General features: G+C 41.1%; 1 protein-coding gene across 5 annotated transcripts in view; it reads right to left on the bottom strand.

The window, feature by feature from the left end:
• The window catches only part of etv1 (ETS variant transcription factor 1), a 146,349-nt gene that overhangs the window by 61,396 nt on the left and 67,100 nt on the right, over positions 1-17,853 (bottom strand). For 4 of the 5 annotated variants that reach the window (XM_072575386.1, XM_072575383.1, XM_072575385.1 and 1 more), the window contains 2 exons: positions 8,191-8,379; positions 6,243-6,490 (listed from right to left, as the gene is read on the bottom strand). In XM_072575386.1, coding sequence (XP_072431487.1) covers positions 6,243-6,490; positions 8,191-8,379 — 437 coding nt within the window. The remainder of the gene's footprint in view (positions 1-6,242; positions 6,491-8,190; positions 8,380-17,853) is intronic. The other variant, XM_072575388.1, reaches the window with a different exon arrangement.

The following is a 17,853-nucleotide window of genomic DNA, read 5'->3' as shown; positions in this document are numbered from 1 at the left end:
GATCTTAAGCAGCTTGATTACCTTGAACAAAAACCCTCTGCCTCTTTGGAAGTTCCCAAAAAAAAATTATTCATAAAGTTGTTGTGTGTGTTCCCTTGGCAAAGTAACATGTGCCCAGTCAGATTTCTAAGCCTTAGTGAAGACAACCATCATTGCTAAACCCTGATTGTCTCTGAAGCAAATGATCACAATTGGAGATGGGGGTTTGTGTTACATCATTTGAATGATAAGGGGGTCCACAACCTCAAAATCTAGCGACCGGTTAGAACCAGTCTTAAAACAATTCACACAACGGGACCAAAAATGTGAGCAGAACCATCATTTCAGTATCAAAGTGTACTGGTCACGTCTACCAACAAAACATCCAGATGAGTTGTGCAGGGAGTGGTGGAACAAGCTATAAATATATAATGGCTTTGCCCATTGTACAATCAAATGATCTACCCAAGACTTTTAAAGGAATACATGAGTAGGCTGACAGAGTTAGTGCCCAACTCTGCAGTTGTACACCTGGGGCACTGGCTCTGTCAGGGTATTCATGAGATTAAATACTGATAGGCGGGTAGCACAGCAATGTAGATGCCCTGTCAAGGCTGTCATGATAGGGGGATAAAGACGTTCCTGACTGGAGCCTGAATATTGTTCTTTATCCAGGATGACAAGGGGCCGGTGTCAGCAAATCAGGTGTGGAACAGTACTTGAAACAACGCAAGTACAGTTACATTTAAAAGACATGTGGATAGTTACATGAATAGGGAAAGGTTTAGAGGGGTATATGCCAAATGCAGGCAAATGGGACTCATTTACTTTGGGAAACTTGATTAGCATGGACGAGCTGGACTGAAGAGTCTGTTTTGGTGCCGTATAACTCCATGTATAATTGCTTCTGTGATTTTAAGTTTGCATGACGACAGGAGTTACTTTCAACATTAGCAGGGCTGGCAAACTAGCCATATTAAATTAGTCACTCAGTTCACAACCCACACAATTTCGCTTCTCGATGAAATCTATTCTCTCCATTGTTTTTACCATCAGCAAGCCAAAAGTTCTCCACTATATATCAATTTTCCCTTCGATAAAGTGGCTTCACTTCAATTCAACAATCTACAGATGAGCTCACTGATTCAGAGCATTTGCAAAAGCCCTCACATTTTCTTTAGCTAGCAAGTATCTTTTGTTTTCACTTAATAATAAAGAAAGAGAACATTTAGCTTTCAATGTTTTCCCTGTGCAACAGTACAATTTTATTATGGAGACTGTGTAAACACTCTAATATTTCATGATCAAGGAATTGAAATCAGTCTCTGAAGATCAAAGCCATCACATAAGACCATAAGAATTAGGAGCAGGAGTGGGAGAAAGTGAGGACTGCAGATGCTAGAGATCAGAGTTGAGAGTGCGTTGCTGGAAAAGCACAGCAGGTCAGGCTGCATCCCAGGAGCATGAGAATCAACATTTGATGAAGGGCTTTTGCTCAAAACGTTGATTCGTCTGTTCCTTGGATGCTGCCTGACCTGCTGTGGTTTTCCAGCAACACACTCTCGACTAGGAGCAGGAGTACGCAATTCAGCCTCTTGACCCTGCTCTGCCATTTGAAACAATCATGGCTGATCCCATTTTGGCATCAACCCCATCCTCCTCATAACCCTTCAACCACATTACTAATTAAAAATCTGTCTACCCCCCCCCCTCCCCCCACCAACCTTAAATTTACTCAATGTCCCTGCCTGCACCACACCCTGGACTAGTGACTTCCACAGGTAAATAACAGGATTCCATCATCTGTGGTATACCATTAGTGGAGTTCAACCTTTTGTAACACAACTGGGAAGGAATGACTAACTGTCTTGTTTTTATTCTAGCAACTGCACCTCAAATTACCTGAAAAATACTCCATCATAGATTCACAAGTTCATTTTGGAATGTAAATTTTAAAACAGGTCTAATTCACTGTTCGGATAAGAAGGAAGAATCTAGTTGGTGTTGTTCACCAGTGTTGTTCACCAGATCCTTTTAAAACATCTAAGCAATTTCCATTTGCTTACAAAATTTGTTCATAAGCTTAAATATCTCCATTATCTCTCTTTAATATCTCCATTAGATATCAGAATGTCGAACAGTTTTAAACCTCAAGCCTGATCCTGACAATGGCAAGACATTTTCAAACTGAATGTGAGTTCCACTAAATTAAAATCCTGTCTAAATATGAATGTTAGATGTAACCTTACATGATGATATGATCTAGAACCACTTTAGCCGTGTTGCTGGTCAAACTGAATAGGTTTTTCTAATGTGACTGGAGCAGTTTTCTCTGATCTTTGCTTGAATTGTATTTGGCGTTTGAAACATTCTGACTGCAATTCAGACAAAATGAATATCTCTGAAAGTTGAATTCACACTTAATATTCACAATTTTGTTTTTTTTCTCTTCTAGTTCCATTTCATTTTCACAGAAACATACACAAGTTTGGGTAGCAAAGCAGGCCATTCATCCAACTAATATCAACACTTACCTTCCACATACACAAACCATTCTAATCACCTTGATCCTATATCCAACTGTCTCCTTTCCTTTTGATATCTATGAAATGTAACGCTGACTGTCGGCTTATCTTTACTGTTTCCCTTTTTAGATAGATCTCAAACCTCATGTTCACTACTCACACGATATCCATATTCAGTCAAGTCTCTTCCCATTCCCATTCAGTTAGCAACCTGAATTGATCTCTTTCTATATGTGGAACTGTAACTGATCACTGGAATGTAAGAAGCAAAATCCTAACATTATGTAGAACAACTTTGCTACGGTAAATCCAAATTGTTCGCCATGCCTTTTAGACCTCCTACCTAAATCATTTTAACATTTCTTTGCAAGGAGGTAATTATTTTACAAGGTTGTTCCCTGACAATATTTGTCAGATTTAAACTGCCTGAATAATTAACTGATATGGATTGGATGCAATCATTTTGCAACTACATGCAAATCAAGAGGAAAAGAGGAAACATTTTCATTTTTTTGTTATTTTTTGGCCCACATGTGACAATTTATCTGGATTAAGAAAAAAAATGTGCACTGGCCAATTTGGTATGGAAAGAGAAGCAAAAGCAAATGTCAGAAACTTGGTTGCTACAAAAAGAGGTTGCTATGTACTTCTTTGTGACCTTGTAAATGAATTCCTTGTATTACCATGTGGGGCTGCTCTTGTTCCCTTTATGTGGCTTGCATCAGAAACTTGAAAGGTACTCACACTGGAAGAAATATTTGAATGGAATGCAGACCAGTCAGCTCCTGTTATCTCTGAACAATGTGAATGGGACATCCTTGATCGCTACACATTAATTGTGCACAAAGGCAGAAGAGTGATATCAGTTTACTCTGAGCATGCAGTGATGGTTGTATCAAGTAATCTGGCAAAGGAAGCAGCTGCTAGAATTGTACACCCTAGCCAGTCTAACTGGGAATTCTAGTCTTTCCCTTCACTCCATTTTTATGAATGAAACTCAATGCTGTCTAGCTCCATTCATGCCTGAGTTCAGCTTATGTGCAGAGGCCCCGGGGAGATAGATTGAATCAATCACTCTTGAGTAAAGTTGACATGATCGGGCTAATGTGGCTTCAGCCTTCAATTACTGGTTTAGGAAGACAGCCAGAGTCCATTTGACCTCGTAACACTGTAATGGGAGTATAAATCCGGATTATACTGTTGACATGTGTTGAACTCAGAATGCTGTTGACTGCTGCTGAAATTCTGTGACTTTTGATCACTTAATCTGACAGTGCAACAAAAAAATAAACTTGTGTACATTAATTCTGAGGGTCTACTTCACATGAACACATTATCTAATGTACAAATAGAAATACAAAGCACTATCATCACTGCAACAATAAATTCCTGGAAAAACTGAGGTACTACAATACAGGCTAACACTGAAATTAATGTCAAATTTGTTTGTCTTTGAAGTCCATTCATTTTAAAACATTTGCCATAAATACATTCAAATATCACAAATGTATGCCTATTTCATCTAGCTTTTCTTCCTGAATGTATATAGTTACAAGATCCCTTAACAATTGTTCACTTCAGAATTTGATGATTCGTTTTATTTTTATGCTAATACAGAGAACAGTATACCTGCACAACAAATACATTTGGTAGCATTTTATATTAAAATTCAGTGTAATTTGCTATGTTGCACCCAAGTGAATCGTGGTTTGAACCAAGACTGAGTTGTTCTACGGCAGGATGTTTGTTCTTCATATACCTGTATTGATATCTTGATCAGAATATTCAGAGTATGGCATGGGCATTTGACTTGCCAGGTTGGATCACCCAAGGGTCTACTTGGCATAGGGATGGAGAAAGCTGGGATAATAATGAGGCTAGATGCCAGATTACTATTGGCTTCAATGGGTATGTTGTGTTTTTTAAAAGTCTGTAGGAATTGAGGTTCAGCTTAATGAGGAAAGCATTAAGTGGTTTTGTTGCGTCCTGACAGGACAAATGTGTTGGGAATTGAGACACAACCTGCGACCCTAAGTCAAGATGTAGCACAGAGAACTGTAATGAATGCATTCAGTCTGAGAACAAGGAGACTGAGCAGGCAATTAGGACGGGAGTGAATACAGCTCATCATGGAAGCAGAGCTGTAACATAATAGGCACTGCATTAGCTGTGACCAATGAAAAGACATTAGTAGGGAATAACAACTAATGGAAAGATACTTTCAGGATCAATGACAAAAATTTAATGATCACAAGGACCAATCAAATTGTGCAGTAAAAGAGATTTGTCTTAAATTATGCATCTAATGAGACTGTGTCGATGGAAATGCATATTTTTAAACCTGGCCCTTATAAATAATAATTTAAACAGAATTTCAAAACATTGTTTAATGTAACAATTCTATGTTCTCTGAGCAAATACTACACTGGAATATAAAAGGTGCAGATAATTAAGGCTTTGTTCCAATTTTTGCAGCAATAACATATATCAGCAACACAACAGGGACAAAATATTTGTAAATTGAGAAAACCACACAGTAATGATCTAAAATCTAAATGAATGAGTATAACAGCTCAATGGCGGCTCTCTCCTCTCTGAATCAGAGGGAATGGACTCAAGCCCCAATCCACAAGTTGTACAAATAATTCAGTCAAACACCTCGTTCAGCATGGTACGGAGAAAGCATAATCTTTTGGATGGCAAATTTACTAAAGTCCACAGTTCCCTTTAGGAAAGATGTAAAAGATCCCTATGTATTTGAAGAACAATAGAGATGTTCCTCAGATGTTGTGGTAACATTTAACCAAGCAACAACCTCAGAAAAAAAAATTTTGTTACATCTCACAGCAGTTTATAGGGCCTTGATGCTGCTACAAATTACTACTTTATTTTCCACAAGTTATATGAGCAACTGAACTTCAAATAAGCTGCTCATTAGCTATGAAGCACTTAGGGGTATCATGGTTGTGAAAGGTGCTATATATCTGTGGTTCCTTTTTGATTTTTCTTTAAAGCAGTATTATGAGTAAGCACACAACTGCGATTTTTCGTTTGAGGGGGGCTAAATTAAATTCCCGACAACTAGCTTTCTTTAACTAATAAATATGAAGAAGGAAGTGTTATACAGAAGTGATGTCAGAACAATATGATGATGTGCATCATGTGCAAGAGTTGTAATATATGATAGGCAGTTCAAAGGATGGATAGATGCATTCATGCATATATAGATACATTTAAGCTCACGCTAAAACTAAGCATTAAAGTCAAAAGACACTGGTTGTATAGAGCAAATGTTTTTAAAAAATCTTAGTTTACTTTAGGGTTATGATTAGATTACTTTAAGGAGTTACTTTATTAAGGAAGAACTGCACTTATTAAACATAAAGAATTGGGAGAAAATAGAGAAAAGCAAGGCCTTCCTGCATGGCCACTACACAACTGTGATAAAGCAACCGCTCATAGAGATGAATGGGTTTATCCTTAATAACCACAATGTCACCGGCCACTTCCACAAAGGGAACACTAGAAATGTGAACCCATAGCACTTTACAAGTGCAAGCACATCAGATAATGCACTCCAGTTGAGGCTCCACAGGGCCTGTGAATGACCAGTAGCCATCCCTTCAGCGTAATAGGAGAAGCCAGTTATTCAATAAGCTGCAGCTGAAGATGATTTGTTTCATTGATGCTATTATCTTGGATCTTATTTTGTACATTGGTACTCCAAAGACCACTAACCTGAATCATATGTGTAATCCCGTGGCTCTTGCTTAATCATCATCGGCTGTGGAAAACTCTGGTTTGTGGGCCCACTAATCATGGTGGCATGTTCATAGACTGGATCATGATATTCCTGTTTGAAGCCCTGAGGGGGAAAAGGGATGTTGGGCTCAGACAACTGCCTCTGGTACATCGGACGACCTTCCCTGGGCAGCCCATGTGGAGGTGGGAACGAATGGCACGGCTCCGAGAGCTGACGCCGGAATCTGAAAGTGATACAGAGTAGGAAAGTTTAGTGAAAATTGAAGTATGCTTCATCATTGTCCTTACTAATTGTCCAACACTGATATGGATTGTAAAAACTGAACACCACAGTAAAGATCCAATTACATTCAAGGGCAAAGGATTTAACTGAAAAGTAAAAATCAGAAGCTTAGTTTGAGACACCACGATAGAAGCAAAGAATTAACTGAGTTTTATAACAGGAGAGGGGGTGCATATTTTTGACAATAATGGCAAACCATTGGTATTTTATACATGTACATCTTTAAGTGAATATCTACAAGACTAGAAGGAGGGCACTAGGTTTCCACATAACATTCATTCTGTATATACTGTGCAGAACCCCCAGAGAATTTTTTTTTTAAATAGATAAATTAATTTCTCAGGGAATAATATCCAAATGTATGATGCAACAAACTTGTTAGCAATATATTTGTTACTGAATAGATTTCCATCAAAAGGGGCATACTGGAAGCTCACATGACCTTTAGTCATTTTATTGAACTCTGAAGTAACTGCAGATGATGGAAAAATTATTTAGGCATGGAGAAAGAGAATTGAAGGCTACAGAGATTGCATTAACATTACTTCATTTTACAACAAAGTAGGAGAAAACAAAGTGCTCCTTAAAGTAAAGCACACTGGTGGGGTGAGGAGGAAATGCACATCAGTGAATAATTACATTAGATTTAATGGGCAAATAACCTTTCCTCGCTCCAAATTTTGTTTGTTTCTTGATTTATAAACAGCAAGTTACAGCATAATAAACTCAAGGTAATTACATTACTGGCATTCATTGTTCAACATTAATGTCATCACACATCAACAACACAACAGCTTACTTTGACAGTGTTGATATTGAGAGCTTCTGCTAGGATGAACAATGTCTCAAAGCAGACTGAAGCTGTGACAGAGTTGATTTCATGACTTGCACTCTCAGCACATAGCCTTTCACCCCAGAAACACTTACTGGGAACCCAAAAAGGATACTCTTATAACACATGTAAAAAGTGACAGTCCTGTGGAATCATTCAAGGTTGTAATAGATTCTTGGGGATTGATATGAAGTATAAACAGCTCCAGATTTGCCTTGCAGTTTTTTGGCTTCATCTGAATTCCTTGAACTCCCACTTTGCAATCATTCCCACATATTTATCATTCACTTGTAGTTGAGAGAACAAGTAAAATCTAACATAACAATTTCCAAGAATGCCATATATTTGAATGATGAATACTATGCAGTGAACTTACCAATGATCTGAAAAACCTGAGGGTGGAACTGGCCTGAGGCCATGACTTTGAACAGGCAGAAGTGACCCCATTTGCTCCTCCTTTCCACTGAAGTTAGTGAAAGAAAAATCCTCAAGGTGTTAAGCAGGCCACTGTTACCAATTCATACTACTATGCTGAAAGCAATCTCACTGCCGATATTTCTATATAAACCCAGTACAGTTCTAGGTCCATCTATCTTGGGCTGTCAGCAGCTTTAAATGCAGACAGCAGCCATCCCACACTAACATGTGACAATGCTCCCACAAGAAAGCAATTAACATGGAATTCCTCCTGACTGTACACTCAGGACTTCCATGTCTCCAGCTTGATTTAGAAGATACTAATGGATGAATTCAGCAAACACTTATCATATCTGAATCAATAAAGGAAATAACTAAGTGTACTTGCTGACCTAGGATCCATTGGATAGGCATTCTCTGGAATGGGCTGGGTGGTAGGCAGATGAGCTGGAAAACTTCGGTCCGGTTTGGGAGTTGCTGTAGGATTAGGTGACCCATGGTGCAAGGGGGAGACTGGTGTGCTGGATGGGGTTGGCGGGTTAGAGGGTTTCAATCCTGCGGGTGGCTTCTGATCGTAGGCACTACAGAAACAGAAACAAGCCCACAAATAAATCAAGAGATTAGAAAACAAAATGTGCTTTCCTCTGTGCCAATATTTGAAGACTACTATCTATAATATCAAATGATTGTCTTAACCAGGTTTGGGCTCTGGGATGGATGGAGGGAGAACGGCTAATATGCATCACTTTCCTCACATACTGAAATGCAAGGGGAAGCCAATCCCTTTACAGGATAACATCTAACACAAAACCTCACATGTGACAATCTGTTTTAAGCATTTAAAAGGAATTCATGCACATCAACAGGCCTGCCTGGAAATCTGTACTGAAATTATCGCCCACACCAACAGTCTTCTGTTATGGCACTGCCTTTAGGATGGCAAAAGTACACTGATGCCCTAAAACACTAATGTGTAAACTAAATCAGTCAGAGAGTTCGGAAGACTGATAGCCTGGGAAATCCATGAAAAGTTTGAATGCTTGTTGCCACTGGACGTAGACTTGGAGCTGTCTTGACAACGGCAGCAACATCCATTAGGAGTTAGAAATATACTAACTAAATGTGAAAGATTGATTGCTTCATTACCTCTCCTCTCAGATCTTTAACAAAAGATGGACCGATAATGGTGAAAAACCTTTCTGAACCAATCTCATTGCAAAGCGTGCATTACCTAAGATTGTTTCAGACTTCAAATCCATCACCATAAAACCATAAGACATAGGAGCAGAAATTAGGCCATTCAGGTCATCGGGTCTGCACCGCAATTCAATCCTGGCTGACAAGTTTTCAACCTCCTTCCTCCATCTTCTCACTATAACCTTTGATCTCTGTAACAATCAAGAAACTCTCTATCTCTGCCAAAAATATATTCAATGCCTGGGTTTCCATGGCTATCTGTGGCAATGAATTCCATAGATTCACCACTCTCTGGCTGTAGAAGTTTCTCCTTATCTCCATTCTGAAAGGTCTTCTCTTTACTCTATGACTGTACCCTCGGCTCTTAGTCTCTCCTGCCAATGGTAACATCTTCCCAATGTCTACTCTGTCCAGACTGTTGAGTATTCTGTTAGTTTCAATTGGGTTCCCCCTCATCCTTCTAAACTCCATTGAATATGGACCCAAAGTCCTCAAACAGTCCTCATATGTTAAACGTTACACTCCTGGCATCATTATCAGGAACCTCCCCTGGACCAAGTCCAGGAACAGTAAATCCTTCCTGAGAAATGGGCCCCAAAATTACTCACAATATTCTAAATGTTGTTTGACCAGAGCTTTGTAAATCTCCAGAAGTACATCCCTGCTTTTATATTCTAGCCCTCTCGAAATAGATACCAACATTGTATTTGCCCTCCTAACTACCAAATCCACCTAAAAATTCCAACTACCTACACAACCTTTAGAGAATCCTGGACTAGGGCTCCCAAGTCCCTTTGCACTCCCTATTACCTGCAACCAGCTCAAACAAGGCAAGGGTTTGGAAGATTTACACTTGATGAAGTGACTTTATACCTACCTCCTGAATCCAGATGCCTGCCTGAAGAACCTTCAAAGCTGGGCACCTCTCTACCAACCCCCCCATCTGGTTTCTGATCCACCTTTGATCAGGTGGAATCGTAGGATACCTACAGTGCAGAAAGCGGCCATTTAGCCCACCAAATCTGCAAAGACTCACCAAAGAGCCTAATTGCCCAAACCCACCATGCCCCCACCCTATCCCTATAACCCCGCATGGGGTTTTTTACCATGGTTAACCCACTTAAACTGCACATCCCTGGATACTACAGGGAAATTCTTCATTAGCATGGCCAATCCACCTGAACGTGGGCCGTGGGAGGAGACCTTAGTAACCCCTAACCCTGACTCTCTTACCAAGGAAACTGATGAACTCTTTCCAGGCCTCTAAATACCAATCAAAAAACCTTTATTTCTGCCTCCTCCTCAGGTGCCTGACTTCTCTCTGGATTCAGCAGGCCAGCCAAATTTTCATCCCCTTCTAGTGATCTCTGTCCCTCTCCCATTCAAATGGCCCCATCCCCACTTCGTCAGATCAAACTCTATTCCAAGTCATATAGGATTTGGCCTGTTGTATCAGCACCTCATTCTACTTCCACAATGGGCTTGAAAGCGCATGGGTCTTCAGAGCTCTGAAGACTTCCTGACAGTTTTGACTTCTTGGGTATCAAAATGTTTACTCATTGGGATCGACTGATTAAATTAATGAGGCTGAGTATGAATTCCTGAGGAGCTCAAAGGTTTGAACAGGACATCAACGAGGACATGAATTCTGTCAAGGCTAAATTAAACAGCTTCCAGTACAGGCACTGGTTTTGAGGTTCAACTTGATGTAGACTGCATGCCGACTTTGTGCTGCTTGCTGATTACAATCATTTCCAGTCAAATCTAACTATGCCGTTGAGTTGTTGCGTTCTTCACCATAAAACTTTACTTCATGAGAGGCTAGCACAAGGCAACCTGGATGTCATAAAGGAAGGTGGAAGGTGATGTGCAGGTGGTGCAAATCTTCTTGCAAGTCACTGTGATGTGGAAGGAAACAGAAGAATGGTATACCATGGCTGACAGCACGCTCTGAAGTTTACAGGAGTTGCAGCAGTGTACTTAGCGAATGTAAGGAAGGAGATGAGAAATATCTTGTTTCTCCCAAAGTGGAAAGCAGACCATCCTGACAGTCAAAAGGCAGCAGGAACAGATAGTCATGGAGGCTGGAGAAGGGGTTTGGTGGTGGTTCAATGCCAGGAGTGAAACTCCGAGAACCTGGGATCCTGTGCTATATTGAGTTCAATGACCACATGATTATCCAAGGTCAGTGAATGTATTTCCCACCAACCATCTCACTAGCTTCAACAACTCTTCAATGTATCAGAACCCTGTCCATCACAAACATAACATCCATCAGGATTCTCAATTAACATTCTGAGAGATACCACACACACACACTTCATAGTGCTGTAAGATTCTCATTCATACCTCATGGAATGCATGATTTTCAACCATAACTGCCATACCTCAAAACTGCACAACACTCAATGTTGCCCTCTCTCAGGATAAAATAGCAGAAAACTGGAATTGGCAGGGGTAAACTGGCATGGGACAGCTGTATATCCTTATTCCCGTTGAGTGACAGTGCTTACAATCACTGAGCAACAATGACTGAGGCTATGACCAGAGTTGGTACAACCCATGTACGTTGACAATATCCATATGTCTTTACTATCCTTCTCACACCCATTTTATTCTCATTTCACAATCCCCCCTGAAGATATTATAAAATGACAATATTTTAACTTTCTAAACATCGACTGGGACTGCCATAGTGTTAAAGGTTTAGATGGAGAGGAATTTCTTAAGTGTGTACAAGACAACTTTCTGATTCAGTATGTGGATGTACCTACTAGAGAAGGTACAAAACTTGACCTACTCTTTGGAAATAAGGCAGGGCAGGTGACTGAGGTGTCAGTGGGGGAGCACTTTGGGGCCAGCTACCATAATTCTATTTGTTTTAAAATAGTGATGGAAGAGGATAGACCAGATCTAAAAGTTGAAGTTCTAAATTGGAGAAAGGCCAATTTTGATGGTATTAGGCAAGAACTTTCGAAAGCTGATTGGAGGCAGATGTTCGCAGATAAAGGGATGGCTGGAAAATGGGAAGCATTCAGAAATGAGATAACAAGAATCCAGAGAAAGTATATTCCTGTCAGGGTGAAAGGGAAGGCCGGTAGGTATAGGAAATGCTGGATGACTAAATAAATTGAGGGTTTGGTTAAGAAAAAGAAGGAAGCATATGTCAGGTATAGACAGGATAAATCGAGTGAATCCTTAGAAGAGTATAAAGAAAGTAGGAGTATACTTAAGAGGGAAATCGGGAGGGTAAAAATGGGACATGAGATAGCTTTGGCAAATAGAATTAAGGAGAATCCAAAGGGTATTTACAAATATATTAAGGACAAAAGGGTAATTAGGGAGAGAATAGGGCCCCTCAAAGATCAGCAAAGTGGCCTTTGTGTGGAGCCACAGAAAATGGGGGAGATACTAAATGAATATTTTGCATCAGTATTTACTGTGGAAAAGGATATGAAAGATATAGACTGTAAGGAAATAGATGGTGACATCTTGAAAAATGTCCAGATTACAGAGGAGGAAGTGCTGGATGTTTTGAAACGGTTAAAAGTGGATAAATTCCCAGGACCTGATCAGGTGTACCCGAGAACTCTGTGGGAAGCTAGAAAAGTGATTGCTGGGCCTCTTGCTGAGATATTTGTATCATTGATAGTCATAGGTGAGGTGCCGGAAGACTGGAGGTTGGCAAATGTGGCGCCACTGTTTAAGAAGGGCAGTAAAGACAAGCCAGGGAACTATAGACCAGTGAGCCTGACCTCAGTGGTGGGCAAGTTGTTGGAGGAATCCTGAGGGACAGGATGTACATGTATTTGGAAAGGCAAGGACTGATTAGGGATAGTCAGCATGGCTTTGTGCATGGGAAATCATGTCTCACAAACTTGATTGAGGTTTTTGAAGGAGTAACAAAAAGATTGATGAGGGCAGAGCAGCAGATGTGATCTATATGGACTTCAGTAAGGCGTTCGACGAGGTTCCCCTGGGAGACTGATTAGCAAGGTTAGATCTCATGGAATACAGGGAGAACTAGCCATTTGCATGCAGAACTGGCTCAAAGGTAGAAGACAGAGGGTGGTGGTGGAGGGTTGTTTTTCAGATTGGAGGCCTCTGACCAGTGGAGTGCCACAAGGGTCGGTGCTGGGCCCTCTACTTTTTGTCATTTACATAAATGATTTGGATGCGAGCAAAAGAGGTAAAGTTAGTAAGTTTGCTGGTGACACCAAAATTGAAGATGTAGTGGACAGCGAAGAGGGTTACCTCAGATTACGACAGGATCTGGATCAGATGGGCGAATGGGCTGAGAAGTGGCAGATGGAGTTTAATTCAGATAAATGCGAGGTGCTGCATTTTGGGAAAGCAAATCTTAGCAGGACTTATATACTTAATGATAAGGTCCTAGGGAGTGTTGCTGAACAAAGAGACCTTGGAATGCAGGTTCATAGCTCCTTGAAAGTGGAGTCGCAGGTAAATAGGATAGTGAAGGTGGCATTTGGTATGCTTTCCTTTATTGGTCAGAGTATTGAGTACAGGAGTTGGGAGGTCATGTTGCGGCTGTACAGGACATTGGTTAGGCCACTGTTGGAATATAGCGTGCAACTCTGGTCTCCTTCCTATCGGAAAGATGTTGTGAAACTTGAAAGGGTTCAGAAAAGACTTACAAGGATGTTGCCAGGGTTGGAGGATCTGAGCTAGAGGGAGAGGCTGCACAGGTTGGGGCTGTTTTCCCTGGAGTGTTGGAGGCTGAGGGGTGACCTTATAGAGGTTTATAAAATTATGAGGGGCATGGATAGGATAAATAGACAAAGTCTTTTCCCTGGGGTCAGGGAGTCCAGAACTAGAGGGCATAGGTTTAGGGTGAGAGGGGGAAGATATAAAAGAGCCCTAAGGGACAACTTTTTCATGCAGAGGGTGGTACGTGTATGGAATGAGCTGCCAGAGGATGTGGTGGAGGCTGGTACAATTGCAACATTTAAGAGGCATTTGGATGGGTATATGAATAGGAAGGGTTTGGAGGGATATGGGCCGGGTGCTGGCAGGTGGGACTAGATTGGGTTGGGATATCTGGTCGGCATGGATGGGTTGGACTGAAGGGTCTGTTTCCATGCTGTACATCTCTATGACTCTATGACTCCATGACATCATTGTGTTTTTCTTCCTTCAGATATCCAAAAACTGCCCCTATAGTACACCCAGCTCTGTCACTTGATGCAATTGTAATTTATTGGGTAATTTAGAGGATCACAAGAGAGGCAATACAATAACCTGGTGGAATGTCAAACACAGATCACAGGAAGCCATGACAGGGGACAATGGCACAGGTATCACCTTGGTGCAGGGTGAAGTCACAGACAGAGTCTGCTGCCTAGGACTCTTATAAAGTACTTGGATATAGTGGACTACAGGAGAAAGCTGGTTAGTATGCATGATGAAATGCTTGGTGCATTGGCTGGCTTGTTAGACAGCCTACTGTCACTACCAAGGAGCCTAAAGGAATGTAGCACCAACTTGGGATGCAGTGGTTTGCATGGAGCCTAAAGCCCTGCCTTCTCAGCATGGAAGCGGTAGCTAAATCCACAAAACACACTTGTGGACCTAACCACAAAGCAGCATCTGTTGACCAATGTGACTGTTTTTTTAGAAACATAGTTAGAGACAAAACAAGAACTGCAAATGCTGGAATCCAAAGTAGACAGGCTGGAGGCTGGAAGAAAACAGCAAACTAGGCAGCATCAAGATGTGGAGAAGTCAACGTTTCGAGTGAAACCCTTCTTCAGGACTGGGGGTGGGTATAGGGGGAGCTGCAAATAAAGGGGGTGGTGGGGGCAGGGTGGTGAAGTGGGGAGAGGTGAAGACAGGTAGAGGGTATGACCTGGTTGGTCGATGGGAGGAGTGAATCTGGTTGGTGGCAGGGAGCAGTGGAAGGGAGGGGGAGGGGCTGGGAAGGGAGTCAGGGGATGGGAAGGAGGGTTATTTGAAATTGGAGAACTCAAACATAAGCAGAGAGCAATCAATATTGGAGTAATTTAGTGCATGCTCCGTCTGAAGTCATGTGGTGCAGCAATCTGTCCTCGAATGGATTACTGAGGCACCATCCCAGGGGAATGGCAAAGATTTCATAGTGCACGAACTTGCTATATTCTCTCAGGATGATCATTTTTGTTTTCCTACCGTTATCAGTCTTCCATTGCTTTCTGTATTGCTTGTCAACCAGTGAGACCACTGTTGCCATGACAAATTTGTGCATTCTGACACTGGGCCTTCGAGGCTGAGAATTGCTTAAGAGCTTTCTGCAAAACCATCTGCAGCCTCCCCCAGTAAAAGGTAACAGCATTGCACTGATCAGGCTGCAGCCCTTGGGTTAGCAGTGCATAGGAGCACTGGTACAGGCAATGGAACCACTAAAGTGGTACTAAGGAAATTAAGAAAATGATTAATTGGCTTTATAAGGAATGTGGAATGCTGTCATTTATAAATTTGGCTTGAAATGTTTACGTTGTGTTTGCTTTTATTTTTGCTTTGTGTCCAAATGAACAGATGGGATTGCGAAATGGGGAAATAGGATTGTACAGTGTGGAAGCAGGCCATTCAGCCCATCGAGTCCGCAGTGACATTCCGAAGAGCATCCCATCTGCCTACTGCATTCCTGGCTAATCCACCAATCTACACATCCCTATAGGTAATTTAGCATGACCAATCCACCTAACCTGTCCATCTTCAGACTGTGGGAGGAAACGGAGCACCTGGTGGAAACCCAGGCAGAAACAGGGAGAATGTTCAAATTCCACGCAGACAGTCACCCAAGGGTGCAATCAAACCCTGGTCCCTGGTGCTGTGAGGTAGCAGTGCTAGCCACTAAATTATTTCACCTCTCAGAATTGACATCTGCAAAATGATGGAACATGCAGTCATGTTCCCTGCATCATGTGGGTATCTTCGATTCTAGTGAAACTACAACATGTTCTTTGTACTTGTCTCTGCCAAGTGACAATGAAATACAATCAGCACTCTGAATAAAGAGCCTTACTGACCTCTTTTCCACATGTGTGGGCAGTTGCAAATATTTTCAGTTTCAGCCTAGAAGGTGCCTTATGCTGAAATGTTCATGGTCACTGTTACCTTCACAACTAGTGGTAATGTGACCTTTACCCACATTGAAGTTATTGCTATCACAGCAGCTGATGGCAGTTTTCAATGTGCATCCATTTACTTCAGTGCACACACACTGTTCCTCTCTGAGTTTTAGATAGCAGAATCATTCCCTCAATATTATGGGATATGGCCTCCTACTGAGAGCCTTTCATCCCAAACCCTTCCTCACTCTTCCAACAGCTTTCCCAGTCGGTGTGATCTCTTCTTGTTTTCTGAGTCATGCTGCATTCCAAGTGGAATACCCGTGTCTATAGGTAATTGGTTTGTGCAGAATCCTTGACATCAGGACAAAGTTGTGCAATACCTGCCAAACCATTCTGTGTAGATATTAACAACTTTACAGAGTTCTAGAAAATACTAGAACAACCAGCGCAATAATTAGCAACTAACTTGTTTGCAGCTAATAATCCATTTAAACTCCGCCATTGAACGCATGTGCAAGCCAATCACCTGATATCATGATTTACCTAGTGCCCATGACCTGCTTTCTACCAATATGTTATTGGACACCATTTGTACCAGAAGTGGTTCTGGTTGCCCTGTTATAGGAAGGATATTATTAAGCCAAAGAAGATTCAGAAGAGATTTACCAGAATGTTGCCAGGTATGGAAGGTTTGAGTTATAAAGGCTGAATAGGCTGGGACATTTTTTTCACTGGAGCATAGGAGGTGGAGAGATGACCTTATAGAGTTTTAGAAAATCACGAGGGGTATAGATAGGGTTAATGGAAGGTGACTTTTCCTTGGGATGGGGATTTCAAGACTAGGAGGCATATTTTTAGGGAGAGAGGAGAGAGATTTTAAAAAGACAAGAGGGGCAAATTTTTACACAAAGGTTGGTATGTGTGTGGAATGAACTTCCCGAAGAAGTGGTGGATGTGGGTGCAGTTACAAAGTTTTTTAAAAACTCAGATAATACATGAATAGGAAAGATATGGACCAGGAGGAGGCAGGTGGGACTAGTTTAGCTTGGGATAATGCTCTGTATGGACCAGTTGGACTGAAGGATCTGTTTCTGTGCTGTATGACTTTATGACTTCCTAAGTGTGTGCATGCACATTGGATGCCATTTTGGGCCTTTCTGGAGCTTTTTGACACCAAAACGCCTATTACCATAAATCTCTGCCATATATTTTTTAAAAACTCCTTCACTCAAGTGAATGGTGCCTTTATCCTTTTCAGGAGCACTTAACTAGAATTTCACTCCTCTTGTGTGTGGTTTTCTTTTGATGATAAACTGAGAATATTTAACTCATACAAATACAATGGTGGATGTTGTCTTGCAGTTTGCATGCAATATTCCCTTGTAAGGGATTACATTGGCCTTAATGATAGATGGCAAACTAAGAAAATACCTTAATTCCACGACAATCATTAAAACTCTGCCAAATTAGTGGACATGATAAGTCACGTACAATTCATACCCCTCTCATCTACTTTAAATCTATTTTACTTGCTGTACTGGGCCAAGCTGATCAGGCCAGGAAAGTATGTATTCAGCTTATGGTACAAAAGTGGCAACATAAACCTGGCTGGGTCATTTTTCACTATAGTAGGACACAACACTCTCCTATGATGCACGTTATAGCAGATAGGTAATGAAGTACTGTGTTAAGAACAGAGGAAGTAGGAGCATGCAGTAAAAAAAAGTAATTGTATAATAACAAGCAGCAGTTTATATGACTAAAGGTGGAGAAGCGCAATATTCAGGG

The sequence above is a fragment of the Chiloscyllium punctatum genome, chromosome 8 (assembly GCF_047496795.1).
Source record: "Chiloscyllium punctatum isolate Juve2018m chromosome 8, sChiPun1.3, whole genome shotgun sequence".
Lineage (NCBI taxonomy): Eukaryota > Metazoa > Chordata > Chondrichthyes > Orectolobiformes > Hemiscylliidae > Chiloscyllium > Chiloscyllium punctatum.
This window is presented reverse-complemented; position numbering and strand designations above follow the sequence as displayed.